This window comes from Oryx dammah, unplaced genomic scaffold (assembly GCF_014754425.2).
Source record: "Oryx dammah isolate SB20612 unplaced genomic scaffold, SCBI_Odam_1.1 HiC_scaffold_27, whole genome shotgun sequence".
Lineage (NCBI taxonomy): Eukaryota > Metazoa > Chordata > Mammalia > Artiodactyla > Bovidae > Oryx > Oryx dammah.
In genome coordinates, this window is record NW_024070211.1 from 6,972,822 (window position 1) to 6,990,280 (window position 17,459).

General features: G+C 44.3%; 1 protein-coding gene across 1 annotated transcript in view; it reads right to left on the reverse strand.

The window, feature by feature from the left end:
* Positions 1 to 9,768: 9,768 nt before the first annotated feature.
* Positions 9,769 to 17,459, reverse strand: part of CNR2 (cannabinoid receptor 2) — a 36,706-nt gene continuing 29,015 nt past the window's right edge. Inside the window, exon 2 of the mRNA XM_040229646.1 lies at positions 9,769 to 12,082. Within this exon, the coding sequence (XP_040085580.1) occupies positions 10,952 to 12,037 (1,086 nt within the window). The 5' untranslated portion in view covers positions 12,038 to 12,082 and the 3' untranslated portion in view covers positions 9,769 to 10,951. The remainder of the gene's footprint in view (positions 12,083 to 17,459) is intronic.

Here is a 17,459-nt window from a genome sequence, read left to right on the forward strand (position 1 = left end):
TTACAGTCCAACTCTCATATCTATAAGTGACTACTGGAAAAGTAATGTCCGCTGGGGTCCAGCCCCCGCAGGATCCAGGGAAACCAGAAGGAGAAACGGTGTCAGCGATTGATTTAGAGAGAGATAAGGAAAGAATGTTGAAGATAAGAAAATAGAGGAGAGAAAGAGGCTGATATTTCTTGGTTTACATAGAAAGCCAATAAAACTCTGAGAGAAGTTTGCCCTGTTCACGGAGGCCACAGGTGCCCTCCCGGTCTCCTGAGGGAGTGAAGACACAGAACATCTTCCCGTTCAGGTCTTAGAAACCCGGACAGATAAGTGAATGCAGGGAGCCCCTGTGCTCCAAGGGATCAGCCTGAAAAAAAGAGGGAGAGGGGGAGAGAGAGAGAGAAAGAAAGATAGAAGAAAAAACACGGGGTGACCAAGCTGTTTCAATGAGCGAGGCCCAAAAACTTTATTTTTCAAAAGGTACTTTTATACCTTGCCTTATACATAGAGGGAAATGAAAGATGCAAGGTCATACAGAGTCAGCCCAAACATTCCAGCAGTTTTGCCCTTATTGAAACCAGGATTTTTTCTGCATACCTTTCCCACAAATGATGTTGTGTACAGTATCTTCTGGCCTTGGAGGCCTGTGAACATTTTATGACCCTCTTTTGATAAAGGCTGCTCAACCAGAAAACTTATTTTCCCTCAAAGTGTTTTTTTCTTTATATTTATAACCTATGTCAGCCTCAGAAAATGCCAGAGTTACATTTTTCACAGAGTAAAGGTGCAGTGAGTTACAAGAAAGAACCAATTAGCTCAAAGATCTAATGTGGTTAAATTCAAGGCTACACTTGTTTTTCTTACATTCTCACTATGTTAACTAATGCATTCCCAGGCGCACAGTGCATATGAGATATGGGAACTTAGCAACAAGCATTGGCCCAATAATGAAATCCTACACTAGCACTACTCTAATAACTTTTAACTCTTTCAGAGGCTCTATGTTTTAGGCTTTCTGTGCCTCTCACAGTTGGGAGGCTGTAAATAATCATATGCGTAGCTCTAAGAGTCTGGATATACCTGCCAACCAAGCTAGAATGCTAACAGAGGGGGTTTGATTTGAAATATTCCTCTCATGTCCAGGAAACTTATTAGCTATAGCCCTAAGTTGATTTTCTCCAGAGAAAGGTGGTCAGGGTTAGCCCCTGTTAATGTCAGAGGAGTTGGTGAAAGTCATGAAATAGTAAAACAGACAGATTCTGGTTTTGGGGTAGATGCTCGAGAAAGCCTAGGGAGCCCCTTGAGTTCTGAAGCCTTGCTTAACAGTTCTCTTCCACATGACCTTGTCATGGGTGGGATCTCTCGTGGTGGCTCCCAGCAAATGTCTCTGGTTTTTAATATGCTATCTAGGTTTCTCATAGCTTTTCTTCCAAGGAGCAAGCGTATTAATTTTATGGCTGCAGTCAGGGTCCGCAGTGATTTTGGAGCCCAAGAAAATAAAGCCTATCGCTGTTTCTATTGTTTCCCCATCTATTTGCCATGAAGTGATGGGACCCGATGCCATGATCTTAGTTTTTTGAATGTTGAGTTTTAAGCCGGTTTTTTCACTCTCCTCTTTCACCTTCATCAAGAGGCTCTTTAATTCCTCTTTCCTCTTTGCTTTCTGCCATAAGGGTGGTGTCATCTGCATATCTGAGGTTATTGATATTTCTCCTGGCAATCTTGATTCCAGCTTGTGCTTCATCTGGCCTGGCATTTTGCATAATGTACTCTTCGTGTAGGCTAAGTAAACAGGGATAAGGGACTTTTTGAGTTGTACTACAGAAGAGAAAGGGCTTTCCAGCTGACGCAGTAGTATAAAAAGAATTCGCAGGCCAATGCAGGAGAGGCAAGAGATGCGGGTTTGATCCCTGGGTGGGGAAGATCCCCCGAAGGAGGAAATGGCTGGAATCCCTGGGATGGCAAACAGTCAGACATGACTGAGTGACTGAACACACACATAGAAGAGAAAGTCAGGCGGTGGGGAGAGCATTGTCACAGCCCTGGCAGAAATGAAGGAGCAGAAGGACGATGGGAGAAAGCATCCCATCGGGTTAGAGGCGGGAGGAAAGTGGGCACTGAAAGAAGAACAGGTCCTCCCATCTCTGCCCTTATAATGCTTCCTCCCATCATCCTTCTGCCCCTCGTTTCTGCCAGGGCTGTGACAGTGTTCTTCCATTTGCTTTCCTGCCTCCTGACTTTCTCTTCTATGTGTGTGTTCAGTCTCTCAGTCGTGTCCGACTCTGCAATCCCACAGGTGTGACTATTTTGCCTAATATTTGTCTAGTATGTATGTATTGAAGAGCCTTCCCTGGTGGCTCAGATGGTGAAGAGTCTGCCTGCAATGCGGGAGACTGGAGTTTGATTCCGGGGTGGGGGAGATCTCCTGGAGCAGGAAATGGCAATCCACTCTAGTATTCTTGCCTGGAAAATCCCATGTATGGAGGAGACTGGTGGGGTACAGTCCATGGGGTCGCAAAGAGCTGAATACGACTGAGCAACTAACACACCCACACATGTCTTGAAATTGCTTTGGGACTTTTGAGGCAATTCAAAGAGCTTGACATCTACTTAGAAAAACAAGACCTGTGCACAGGCAGACTCAAAGGAATATTTTCAGACTGAGTGAGAAAATTGGGAGCCTCAGGCCTAAGCAGTGCCTCTGTGAACCTTGTCTGACCGGAAGGTCACTAGATTCTCCAACTGGTAGATGTCTGCATGTTTGGGTAGGCAGTGAGGTCATCAGGTGTGGGAAGTCTAACGACCCCCCAACTGCACACTTGGTACCCCTGTATCAGTGAGAGAACAGTGGCAAGTTGGAGTTGGAAGGAACTCTGGAGATCTTTGACACCATCCTGTTCTTTACTCTTCTTCCCATTTTATGGAAGAGGAAACTGAGACCCAGAGAGGGGATTGGAGTTGTCCAAGATCATGTAACTACTTTGGATCAGCAGTGGGACCAGAACCCAGGTCTGCAGATGCAGAACCTGTGTTGCTCAAATGCTGCTTCTCTCTTGTACCCCAGGAGGCGCAAGAGAGCCTGTCAAAGCCTGTGTTGACAGAAGCAAGCATTTCCTCATTCTAGGAGCGATAAACAGAATGGCTGTTGCTCAGTGAACAGCCATTTTATCTTCTGTTACTTCCTTTGCAAGGTTATGTTGTAATATTGTCCACAACAGCAAGCCCAGACACTTAAACAACAAAACGTTCGTACATGACTTCTCGCGATGAGGGTGAGTAATGGTCTTTGATGCTACAGAGCTCATCTTGGGGAATATAAAATAGGACACCATGACCTTTATTCCTCCTTAGCCTCATAGCCAAAACGTAAATCTGCAGGCACAGGTGAGAGGCATTGTAACAGTCTGGAAAACCTGGGAGCTGGGAAACCTAGGTTTCTTGCATTAGACACAACCCTGTTGGGTCTCCTTGGGCAGGTCTTGTCCACTGCCTGGGCCCATTTCCTCATCTAAACTATGGGTTCTCAGTGATATCTGGGGTCCCCTTTCTCCCTTGCTCTCCCCCTCCATAAACTCTACTTCTTTACTTAAAGCAGAAATAGGGCGTGATTGTGAAAGGAGAGAGGAAGACAATGTGGAAGTCATTTAATGCAATGATTTTTAAACTCTAGCTTTATTCATTAAACAAATATTTACTGAGTATCAATTTATGCCAGGCACTTGGGCATTTTTTTGGCTAAAATGAGATAAGACCCCACCAATGAATAAAGAACAGTGTGTCCCAAGTTTAAGGAATCACATCAGTTCAGTTCAGTCGCTCAGTCGTGTCCAACTCTTTGTGACGCCATGAATCGCAGCATACCAGGCCTCTCTGTCCATCACCAACTCCCGGAGTTCACTCAAACTCATGTCCATCAAGTCAGTGATGCCATCCAGCCATCTCATCCTCTATCTTCCTCTTCTCATCCTGCCCCAATCCCTCCCAGCATCAGGGTCTTTTCCAATGAGTCAACTCTTCGCATGAGGTGGCCAAAGGATTGGAGTTACAGCTTCAGCATCAGTCCTTCCAAAGAATACCGAGGACTGATCTCCTTTAGGATGGACTGGTTGGATCTCCTTCCAGTCCAAGGGACTCTCAAGAGTCTTCTCCAACACCACAGTTCAAAAGCATCAATTCTTCAGCACTCAGCCTTCTTCACAGTCCAACTCTCACATCCATACATGACCACAGGAAAAACCATAGCCTTGACTAGACAGACCTTTGTTGGCAAAGTAATGTCTCTGCTTTTGAATGTGCTATCTAGGTTGGTCATAACTTTCCTTCCAAGGAGTAAGCATCTTTTAATTTCATGGCTGCAGTGATTTTGGAGCCCCCCAAAATAAAGTCTGACAGTGGTTCCACTATTTCCCCATCTATTTCCCATGAAGTGATGGGACCAGATGCCATGATCTTCGTTTTCTGAATGGTGAGCTTTAAGCCAACTTTTTCACTCTCCTCTTTCACTTTCATCAAGAGGCTTTTAAGTTCCTCTTCACTTTCTGCCATAAAGGTGGTGTCATCTGCATATCTGAGGTTATTGATATTTCTCCTGGCAATCTTGATTCCAGCTTGTGCTTCTTCCAGCCCAGCGTTTCTCATGAGGTACTCTGCATATAAGTTAAATAAGCAGGGTGACAATATACAGCCTTGATGTACTCCTTTTCCTATTTGGAACCAGCCTGTTGTTCCATGTCCAGTTCTAACTGTTGCTTCCTGAGCTGACTGTGGCTCAAATCATGAACTCCTTATTGCCAAATTCAGACTTAAATTGAAGAAAGTAGGGAAAACCACTAGACCATTCAGGTATGACCTAAATCAAATCCCTTATTATTATACAGTGGAATTGAGAAATAGATTTAAGGGACTAGATCTGATAGACAGAGTGCCTGATGAACTATGGACAGAGGTTCATGACATTGTACAGGAGACAGGGATCAAGACCATCCTCATGGAAAAGAAATGCAAAAGAACAAAATGGCTGTCTGAGGAGGGCTTACAAATAGCTATGAAAAGAAGAGAGGTGAAAAGCAAAGGAGAAAAGGAAAGCTATAAGCATCTGAATACAGAGTTTCAAAGAATAGCAAGGAGAGATAAGAAAGCCTTCCTCAGTGATCAATGCAAAGAAATAGAGGAAAACAACAGAACGGGAAAGACCAGAGATCTCTTCAAGAAAATTAGAGATACCAAGGGAATGCAAAGATGGGCACAATAAAGGACAGAAATGGTATGGACCTAACAGAAGCAGAAGATATTAAGAAAAGGTGGCAAGAATACACAGAAGAACAGTACAAAAAAGATCACGACCCAGATAATCACGATGGTGTGATCACTCACCCAGAGCCAGACATCCTGGAATGTGAAGTCAAGTGGGCCTTAGAAAGCATCACTACGCACAAAGCTAGTGGAGGTGATGGAATTCCAGTTGAGCTGTTTCAAATCCTGAAAGTTGATGCTGTGAAAGTGCTGCACTCAATATGCCAGCAAATTTGGAAAACTCAGCAGTGGCCACAGGACTGGAAAAGAGCAGTTTTCATTCCAATTCCAAAGAAAGACAATGCCAAAGAATGCTCAAACTACCGCACAACTGCACTCATCTCACATGCTAGTAAAGTAATGCTCAAAATTCTGCAAGCCAAGCTCCAGCAGTACATAAACCATGAACTTCCAGATGTTCAAGCTGGTTCTAGAAAAGGCAGAGGAACCAGAGATCAAATTGCCAACATCTGCTGAATCATGGAAAAAGCAAGAGAGTTCCAGAAAAACATCTATTTCTGCTTTATTGACTATGCCAAAGCCTTTGACTGTGTGGATCACAATAAACTATGGAAAATTCTGAAAGAGATGGGAATACCAGACCACCTGACCTGCCTCTTGAGAAGGTGTCACATATTCACCTTTAAAAAATCATCCCATTTATTTACATTACAAAAAGCTAGGTGTTTGAGTTAAAATAAAATCCTATTTTCCTAAGTGCAATTAAAGCTTTTCAGAAGCAGTTCAGTGCCACAGATATTGACCAGCTCCCTTAAGACTCTGTAATGGTTCTTCAAGGGACCCTGGGAACCAAGAGGTGAACATGGAGCTCATCTTGTGGGGGAAGACAAGCCCATGACTCCCACTTAACACAGTCCACGAGGTGGGGTGTATTAGGGGGTTGGGCTTTTTCCTTGGGGCTGTACTGAGTGAAGAGTGTCCCCCAAAACTTCATGTCCACTCAAACCCTGTGAATGTTCCCTTCTTTGGAGATGTGATTTGTTAAATTAAGATGAAGTCATGCCTTAACCCAATGAATGGTGTCCTTAAAAAAAGACACCAAGATAAAAGACATAATTGTAAGTGGAAATAAATAAAATAAATAGAAAACATAGGCAGAACTCTCTCTGACATAAATCATAGCCCTATTTTTTACAATCTGTCTCCTAAGGTAAAGGAAACAAAATAAAAAATAAAATTAAACTTAAAAGCTTTTGCACAGCACAGGAAACCATCAGCAAAATGAAAAGACAACCTACTGAATGGAAGGAAATATTTGCAAATGATATGACTAATAAGGGAATCAAGATTGCCAGGAGAAATCTCAATAACCTCAGATATGCAGATGACACCACCCTTATGGCAGAAAGTGAAGAGGAGCTAAAAAGCCTCTTGATGAAAGTGAAAGAGGAGAGTGAAAAAGTTGGCTTAAAGCTCAACATTCAGAAAATGAAGATCATGGCATCCGGTCCCATCACTTCATGGGAAATAGATGGGGAAACAGTGGAACCACTGTCAGACTTTATTTTTTTGGGCTCCAAAATCACTGCAGATGGTGACTGCAGCCATGAAATTAAAAGATGCTTACTCCTTGGAAGAAAAGTTATGATCAACCTAGATACTATATTCAAAAGCAGAGACATTACTTTGCTGACTAAGGTCCATCTAGTCAAGGCTATGGTTTTTCCTGTGGTCATGTATGGATGTGAGAGTTGGACTGTGAAGAAGGCTGAGCGCCAAGAATTGATGCTTTTGAACTGTGGTGTTGGAGAAGACTCTTGAGAGTCCCTTGGACTGCAAGGAGATCCAACCAGTCCATTCTGAAGGAGATCAACCCTGGGATTTCTTTGGAGGGAATGATGCTAAAGCTGTAACTCCAGTACTTTGGCCACCTCATGGGAAGAGTTGACTCATTGGAAAAGACTCTGATGCTGGGAGGGATTGGGGGCAGGAGGAGAAGGGGACGACTGAGGATGAGATGGCTGGATGGCATCACGGACTTGATGGATGTGAGTCTGGGTGAACTCCGGGAGATGGTGATGGACAGGGAGGCCTGACTCATGGGGTCGCAAAGAGTCGGACATGACTGAGTGACTGAACTGAACTGAACTAACTGATCCCAAATGTATAATAGTTCATACAATGCAATATAACAAAACACCCTGATTGAAAAATGGTCAGAAGACCTGAATAGACATTTTCCCAAAGAAGACACACAGCCAACAGACAAATTTAAAGAAGCTCAACATCTAATTTCTAATTATTAGAAAAATGCTAATCAAAACTACAATGAGATATCACCTCAATCTGGTCAGAATGGCTATCATCAGAAAGAACACAAGTAACAAACGTTGATGAGGATGTGGAGAAAAGGGAATCCTCGTATACTGATGGTAGTAACATAAATTTGTGCAACCACTGTGGAAAATAGAATAGAGATTCCTCAGAAAACTAAAATAGAGCTCTCACATGATTCAGCAATTTCTCTCCACATCCAAAAAGATACATGGGCCCCAATGTTCATAGCAGCATTATTTACAGTAACTGGAAGCAACCTAAATGCCCATCAACAGATGACTGGATAAAGAGGCTGTGGAATGGAATACCACCCAGTCAGGAAAAAGAATAAATTCCTACGAGGTGCAACAACGTGGATAGACCTGGAGGCTATTATGCCAAGCGAATAAGCCAGACAGAGAATCATGAATAGCGCATATGTTGTCACTTATGTGTGGAATCTAAAAACAAACAAACAAACAAAAATGAACATAACAAAACAAAAACAGACTCACAGTCATAGGGAACAAACTAGTAATTACTGGTGGAGAGAGAGAAGCGGGGAGGGACAAGAGGAGTTGGGGTTAGAAGGTACGAACGACTATGCATAAAATAAATAAGCTACAAGGATTTATTGTACAACACAGGGAAAATAGCCAATATGTATAATAAATTAATGGAATCTTTTGTCCAGAAAAACGTTGACTCATTGTTTTATACCTGAAACTAATGTATTAATAACATTGGAAATCAGCTAAACCGCAACTGAAAAAAAAAAAAAAAAAAGACACCCAGAAATAGAGAGGGGAAAGGCAATGTGAAGATAGAGGCAGAGGCAGGAGTCGTGTTGCCACAAGCCAAGGGACACCAGGGGCTGCCAGGAGTTGGAAAAAACGAGGAAGTGTCCACCCTCTGGGGGCGTCCCAGGTGGCTCAGTGCTAAAGAACCCGCCTGCCAATACAAGAGATGCAGGTTTGAACCCTGGGTCGGGAGGATCCCCCGGAAAAGGAAATGGCAACCCACTCCAGTATTCTTGTCTGGGAAATCCCATGGACAGAGGAGCCTGGTGGGCTACAGTCCATGGGGATGGCAAAGGAGTTGGACACAACTTAGCGACTAAACAACATCCTTCTGGTGAAACTTTGGAGACAGCATGCCCCTGTTGACGCTTAATTAGTTTCTAGAGTCCAGAACTGTGAAAGGATAAATTTCTGTTGTTATAAGCCACTCGGTTTGTGGAAAGTTGCTGCAGGAAGTTAATATAGGGCACAAAATGAAGTATGTTGAGACATAATGATAAGGTTGCAGCAATTTGCTGTTATGAAAATTTAATAATATTACTAGATTTATTGTCATATTACCACTTATACTTTTTACATATTTGTCACTATTAGGCTTATTATTATTGAAGTCTGATTATTTGTAGGCTTGTTTATTATTACTATCTGAATCAAGCAGAATTTGACTGAACTGGACCAAGAAGTTAGTGGTAAAGAGGGTAGGCTTAGCAAACAGAACTGGGTTAAAAACCCCAGCTTTGGGTATATATCAGTAGTGTGATCTCAGTCAAGTGATTTTTGCCTCTTAGAGACTGTCCACATTGGTAAATTGCGGCTACCAAACCCTCTTCATCAGATTATTGTGAGACTGAGATTCCTCATTTAAAAACACTTAGCCCAGGAATTTCCCTAGTGGTCCAGTGGCTAAGATTCCACACACCCAATGCAGGGGTCCGGGATTCAATCCCTGGTCAGGGAATTAGATTCCACATGCCGCAACTAAGAGATCCCCAGTGCCACAATGGAGGTGGAAGTTCCTGTGTGTCTCAACTAAGACGCACCACAGCCAAATAATTTTAAATACATAAAAGCACTTAGCCCAGTGCCTGGCACATAGTAACATCTCAATAAATGCCAGTCAACTCATGAGCAAAGCACATAGTAGGTCTACCCTACCTAAAGTTGCCTCAAATACTCTCCCTTCCACGACCTTGATGATTTCTTTCTTTGTACCACCATCAACTTTCTTTCTTCGTTGGCTCTATTCCCAGCAGAATGTAGAATGTGAGCCGCATTAGACAGGGGCAGAGTCTCATTTATGGCTGAACATCCAGGATCTAGCACAGAGTCTAGTGTGTATTGGTGAGATGGTTGGATGAATGAATGAATGGCGAACACCTTGTCTTGTAAATATTAAATGAAGACACGTTTGATCAATACATTTCCTTTTATTCCATCTGTAGTCCCAAATAATTGCATCAGAATTCTTATGCATCCTCCTCACCATCAACAATTTCTCCTGCCTACTGCTTTAAGCACCTTTGGTAGGAATCCAGCCTCCCTGATAACGTAAAACATGGGTATCCTGGGATCTTCAAAGCATGGGGCTGAATCCTTGCTGGAGCTGATGGATTGTGGGACATCAGCCCTATGCTTTGCACATAGTAAGGGAATTTCCCCCTCCTCCCACTTGCTCTGTTTGTTATTTATTATAGGGTTTGAGTGGTAGAGGAGACAAAGGGGCTGAATCAAGGGATGGCTGGGAACAATTTGGGGATTTATAAAACCTTTGTGTATATCTTCCTTTTTCTTGGAGTTGGATTAGACTGGCACACTGCCTGCTTCCAGTGGTACCACCAAAAAGGACTTAGTAAGACCAACAGAATTCTCTGAAGATTCTGCGTGTCAAGTGATCCCAGCCTCCTCTGTATTCCCCAGGTCCCTAGGAGTCACTGTGATTGTGAGTGGAGATTATCAGGGTGTCAGAGAGGGCCACTGCCCTAATAATAAGATGCTCTGAACTGGAGACTTGTCAGTTACCTCTACAAGAGGTGGATCAACATCCTTGATCCTCCCTGCATTTTAGTTCTTGGCCTTCTGTGGGAAGGGTGACCTTCAGGTAGGGCCTTTCATAGCTCTAGAACCAAGGAGGCCCCTAACAATTAAGCAGGAAGAAGGGCTGGCCAGCCATCCCATCTGATATCCTGAAATCCCAGGAGAATGATCTACTCTTCCCAGATCTCCTCCAGGTCCCTCATTGCTGAGCATGAAAGCTCCACCTGGCTCCTGGAGTCTCCGGAGATTTGAGGCACTAAGCTGTTTTACTGGGAAGGTTGTTCTGACCTGCACTGAGCCTGTCCCAAGCATCCTGCCTCCTGCCCAGCTTGCCCGCCCCTCACAGGGCCTGGCTACCCAACAGACTGTGATCAGGTCATGCAGACAGGCATGACCAGGCTACCTTCCAGGGGTCAGTACCAACACTCAGTAGAAAGGGCTAAGTGTCCAGGCCTCTGGGGCTGGTTCAAGTCAGATGAAAGGATCAAGGCCACTCTTCCTCCTCCGGGGAGTGAAATGACTTCTGACTTGGCTGATTTCACACTGTGAAAGTGATCACATCAGAGCTCATCAGGCCAGGATAGCTCTCTGGAATCTAGCCCAGGGGTGGTTTTCACATCAGCCTCTGTTTCAGTGACAGAGGACCTGGGGATCTCTCCTTTTCCTTCTGGCCCAAGGCCCTTCACACACTTCTTCCACTGGGCCAGGCGGTGGTGGGCAGAGGACCGGATCTCCCCACTCCGCAGGCCATAGATAATGGGGTTGACCATGGAGTTGACAAGGCAGAGCAAGGAGCAGAAGGCGAAGACCTTCTTGACCTGGTCGCTTAGGCTGGCAGCCAGGCTGTAGACCATGAGGGCCAGTACCGGGAACCAGAATATGAAGAGCACAGCCAGGAGCATCCCCAGGGTCTTGGCCAACCGCACATCCAGCCGCATCCGGGCCATTCCAGACAGGTGTCTGTCCCGGTGCTCAGCCAAGCTGGCTACGTGCTGATGCGCCTTCCAGAGGACATGCGCATAGGTGTAGATGATGCCCGCGAAGAGGGTGGCGATGAACAGGAGCCAGCCCAGCAGATAGTCATTGGGGATCAGGGGGAAAAGCTCAGAGCAGGGCCTGGGACAGCAGGTCCATCCCATGAGGGGCAGGTAGGACACCAATGCAGCGAGCACCCACATGATGCCCAGGGTCGCCAGTGCCCTCCAGCGGGTGAGCAGAGCTTTGTAGGTAGCCGGGTAGCGCAGACAGAGGTAGCGGTCGATGGCAGTCAGCAGCAGGCTGCCTAGGGAGGCCGTGAAGGTCAGAGTCACGCTGCCGATCTTCAGCAGGAAGACAGCTTTGGAATCCACGCCATCGAAGACGTGGAAATGTACAAAGCTGGAGGCAAAGACCACACTGGCCAGAAAGTCGGCCCCGGCCAAGCTGCCAATGAACAGGTAGGAGGGCTTCTTGCGGAGCCGGTGTGAGGACACGATGAGGTAGAGAACAGCCAGGTTCTCCAGGGCGCTCAGCAGGCCCAGGAGGGTGCACAACACTGCGATCGCGATCTTTTGGGGACCGCTCAGGATCATGTACTCCTTCATGGGGTTGAAATTCAAGCCATCGCTGGAGCCATTGGCTGCCTCTATCTTCAGGCATATCTCCATGGGGTGGGTCCCTGGGCTTCTGCCGGGCTTGCCAAGAAGTCTTTGCTGTAGCACAAGAAGAAGAAGAGATGAGTCTTTTTCAATCAGTGCAATGACCTCACACCATCACTGACTCTAGCCAAACTCTTCACCTCTGCGGATGGATCATATTTGTTGCTCTCTGCGGCGTCCCTAGTGTCTCAGACCGTAAAGAAACCGCCCGCGATGCAGGAGACCTAGGTTCCATTCCTGGGTGGGGAAGATCCCCTGGAGAAGAGCAAGGCAACTCACTCCAGTATTCTTGCCTGGAGAATCCCATGGTCAGAGGCGCCTGGCGGGCTAGAGTCCACGGGGCCGCAAAGAGTCGGACACGACTTTGTGGCGCACACTTTCACTTTGTCACTCTCTCTCTGTTTTACCCTTTCTCCATTCTAGTGAGGATGTGCTAGATCTGCACTGGTTGCCTTAGGAGAGGCATGTGGGAATTCAAGAAGCTGAAAAAGTGAAAAAAGTAAAGTCGCTCAGTTGTGTCTGACTTTTTGCGACCCCATGTGACTGTCCATGGGATTTTCCAGGCAAGAGTATTCCAGGCAAGGTTACCATTGCCTTCTCCAGGGGATCTTCCCCACCCAGGGATCAAACCCAGGTCTGCCACATTGCAGGCAGACGCTTTACCATCTGAGCCACCAGGAAAGTACATCAAGAAGCCAAATTGGCCTGCAAACGATATGATCTCACATATATGTGGAACTAAAAAAAAACCCCAAACTAATTCAAAGATACAGACACTAGCTTGGTGGTTGCCAGAAGGAGGGATTGGTGGGAGGGTGGTGTGGATGAAATGCCTGAAGGTAGTCAAAGGTACAAGCTTTCAATTATAAAAAAGTCTTGGGGATAGTTACTAATACTATATTTGAAAGTTGCTAAGAGAATAGATCTTGAAATTCCTCATCATAAGAAAAACAATTGCAACTGTGTAATAATAAGGAAATGGTAATCGACTCCAGTCCTCTTGCCTAGAAAATTCCATGGATGGAGGAGCCTGGTGGGCTACAGTCCATGGGGTCACAAGGAGTCGGACATGACTGCTCGACTTCACTTTCACTTTTCAATGACTTATTCTGGTGATCATTTCCCAATACGTACAAATATCAAATCATTATGTTGTACACCTGGAAATAGTATTATGTCACATGTGAATTATACCTCAATAAAGTAAAATAAGAAATAAAAGTGACTTGCAAGCTTTTGGGGTTCAAGCAAAAAACTACGCTAAAGACTTCATTTTGAAAGTATGGATATGGGGTCGCAAAGAGTCAGACATGACTGAGTGAGTGAACTGGACGGAACTGAAGGGTCGGAAACTGAAAGGAGGGCTTCCCGGGTGGCTCAGTGGTGAAGAACCCGCCTGCCAATGCCAGAGACGTGGACTCAGTCCCTAGTCTGGGAAGATCCCATGTGCTGGGGAGCAGCTAAGCCCATGGGCCACAGCTGGAGCCTGTGCTCTAGAGCCTGCGAGCTACAGCTGCTGAAGCCTGCATGCCCTGGAGCCCACGCTCTGCAACAAGAGAAGCCGCCGCAACAGAAAGCCCATGCGCTGAAACTGGAGAGTAGCCCCATGCTCCACAGCTAGAGGAAAGCCTGCAGAGCAGTGAGGACCCAGAGAGCCAAACATAAACAAAGAAAGCTACATTAAAACACTGAAAGGCAAGCAAAACCAAGAAAAAAAGGGCTCCAGAGTGATAGGGTGGAGGGCTTTTTGCATTTGTGTTTTGTTTGCCAGTTTCGGTAAGATGCTGAAGGTTTAACAACTTTTTAGGGATGGTTAGACAAGACTTGGGTTTCACACAGGTAGAAATGCCAGATAAAATATAGGAGTCCAGATAAATTTGAATGTCGGATAATGAATCATCTTTAGTATAAGTATGTCCTAAGTACTGAGAAAAACAAACAGGGCACCCGAATATTGTAAGGGACATTATTAGAAAGCAAACTGAATTTTTCTAGAGGGATATACTCTCTTATCCAGGTCACACAAGATTTCCACATATAAAGGCCCAGGGAATTTGAGGTCATGACGCAGAATTACAAAATGCACAAGTAAATAGGAAGAAGAGTTAGCAGAAATGTCATACAGTAGAATTAGACTTCCAAGAACTTCATATAATTCTTGGGTTTATGTTATAGAATATGTATATAAGCTTCTTCTTTTTCTTGCAGCACGAGATCTTAGTTCTTGGACCAGGGGTCGAACCCATGCCTCCTGCACTGGAAGCGTGGAATCTTAACCCCTGGACTGCCAGGGGAATCTGAATATGTTTAATATGGTTAAACAATAAGGAATCAAAACCATGATTACTTAGTGAGAGGCTAGGCAGATTTGAAGAAGAATCAAGTAGAATTTCTGGACGTGAAAAATGAAGTCATTGAAAATGGAAAGCCTTAAGAGGAGGTGAAAGAGCAGAAGAGACTCAGTTCAGTTCAGTTCAGTTGCTCAGTTGTGTCCGACTCTTTGCAGCCCCATGAATTGCAGCACACCAGGCCTCCCTGTCCATCACCAACTCCCGGAGTTCACTCAAACTCATGTCCATCGAGTCGGTGATGTTATCCAGCCATCTCATCCTCTGTCATCCCCTTTTCCTCCTGCCCCTAATCCCTCCCAGCATCAGAGTCTTTTCCAATGAGTTAACTCTTCACATGAGGTGGCCAAAGTACTGGAGTTTCAGCTTTAGCATCATTCCTTCCAAAGAAATCCCAGGGCTGATCTCCTTTAGGATGGACTGGTTGGATCTCCTTGCAGTCCAAGGGACTCTCAAGAGTCTTCTCCAACACCACAGTTCAGAAACATCAATTCTTCGGCACTCAGCTTTCTTCACAGTCCAACTCTCACATCCATACATGACCACTGGAAAAACCATAGCCTTGACTAGACGGACCTTTGCTGGCAAAGCAATATCTCTGCTTTTCAATATGCTCTCTATGTTGGTCATAACTTTCCTTCCAAGGAGTAAGTGTCTTTTAATTTCATGGCTGCAATCACCATCTGCAGTGATTTTGGAGCCCCCCAAAATAAAGTCTGATACTGTTTCCACTGTTTCCCCATCTATTTCCCATGAAGTGATGGGACTGGATGCCATGATCTTCATTTTCTGAATGTTGAGCTTTAAGCCAACTTTTTCACTCTTCTCTTTCACTTTCATCAAGAGGCTTTTTACCTCCTCTTCACTTTCTGCCATAAGGGTGGTGTCATCTGCATATCTGAAGTTATTGATATTTCTCCTGGCAATCTTGATTCCAGAAGAGACTAGCCAGCTAAAAAGCTCTAATCTAGAAAGTGGATCTGGGGAAACTTCTCAAAAGGCTGCACAAGGAGATAGAGAGATGGGAAAGATGGAAAAATGGTGAAGAGACAGGAAGGGTCAAAAGAAAAGGTTTAAAATATATCCAACTGGAGTTTCAGAAGAGACGAATAGAAATTGGTGGTGGGCATTGGGGAGGTCATATTCAAAGAGTGGAGAATTGCCCAGAATTCTCCTGGATGTGATTCCTCAGATTCAGAAATCACAATGAACTTCGAGCAGGTTTGTTTTTTTTTTTTTTAACTGTAGTTGATTTAAAATGTTGTGTTAGTTCCAGGTGTACAACAACATGATTCAGTGTATATATATATATTTTTCCAGATTCTTTTCCATTATAGGTTATTATAGGATATTGAATATAGCTACCTAAGCTATACAATGAAAAAAGAAAAAAAAGTGCTAGTTGCTCAGTCCTGTCCTGATTCTTTGTGACCCCATGGACGGTAGCCTGCCAGGTTCCTCTGTCCATGGAATTCTCTTGGAATTCTAGACTGGGTTGCCATGCCCTTCTCCAGGAAATAAATAAATGAAAGTCAATAGTCTTTTATAAACATAACATTATATTTATATATATATACCTTTTCAGTTTCTTTTCCATTATAGGGTGTTACAGGAGATTGAATATAGTTCCCTGTGCTATACAGTAGGACCTTGTTTATCCATTTTATATATATAGTCATGTGTTGAGCAGAATTTTTAAAACAAATGAATTCCATATTCACATATATTGTAGTAAAGCTTCAGAATGACAAAGACAAAGAGGAAAAATTAAAAACAATCAGAGATTTAAAAAAACACAATACCTGCAAAGGAATCACAATGAAATTTAAAAGCAGATTGGCCAAGAGCAATAATAATAGCCAGAAGATAGATGGCAAAAAGCTAGCTGTCACTCAGTTCAGTTCAGTTCAGTTCAGTCGCTCAGTCGTGTCCGACTCTTTGCGACCCCATGAATCGCAGCACGCCAGGCCTCCCTGTCCATCACCAACTCCCGGAGTTCACTCAGACTCATGTCCATCGAGTCAGTGATGCCATCCAGCTATCTCATCCTCTGTCTCAAAATAATACAAATAGAATTATTCACTAACAGACCTTCACTGAAGGAAGTCTAAAGGAGATGCCATCAGAAGAAGGAAATTCTCCATAGAGGGAAGGATAAAAAGGCAAGAAGGAACTGTGAACAAATAAGTGAATAAATGTATGAGTAAATAAAAACAAATGTCTGTATTAAGCAATAATAATATAATAATAATAGTGACTGAGGCTGATTTGGAGGGGATAAAAACAGAATGCAAGTAAAATTGTGAATGACAGTAACACAAGCCGAGAGAGAGGAATAGAGCTGCAGCTTTATTTAGGAAGTGAGTAACGGTATTGAACTGTGGTGCTGGAGAAGACTCTTGAGAGTCCGTTGGACTGCAAGGAGATCCAACCAGTCAATCCTAAAGGAAATCAATTCTGAATATTCATCATAAGGACTGGAACTGAAGCTGAAGCTCCAATACTTTGGCCACCTGATGCAAAGAGCCGACTCATTGGAAAAGACCCTCATGCTGGGAAAGATTGAAGGTGGGAGGAGAAGTGGACAACAGAGGATGAGATGGTTGAATGGCATCACTGACTCAATGGACATGAATTTGAGCAAGCTTCGGGGGATGGCAAATGACAGAGAAACCTGAAGTGCTGCAGTCCATGGGGTGGCAAAGAGGTGGACAACTGAGTGACTGAACAATAACAAATGGAAATGGTCTAATTTAGACTTTTAAAAATCAGGCATCAGGACTTCACTGGTGATTCAGTGGTTAAGATTTCACCTTCCAATGAAGGGGTGCAGGTTCGATCCCTTGTTGGGAAGCTAAGAGCCCACAAGCTTCATGGGCCAAAAGGCCAGACATAAACAATAGAAGCAACATTGTAACAAACTCAATAAAGACTTTTTAAATGGTCCAATAAACTTAACAAAAATCAGGCATCATTGTGGCAACTAAAAATCCGCACTTACCAAGAGCATTGCCAATGAATGAACAACAAAGGCGTTTGCCATATGCCTCTACAGGAGATTGAATCCCTGCTGCTATAGCTGT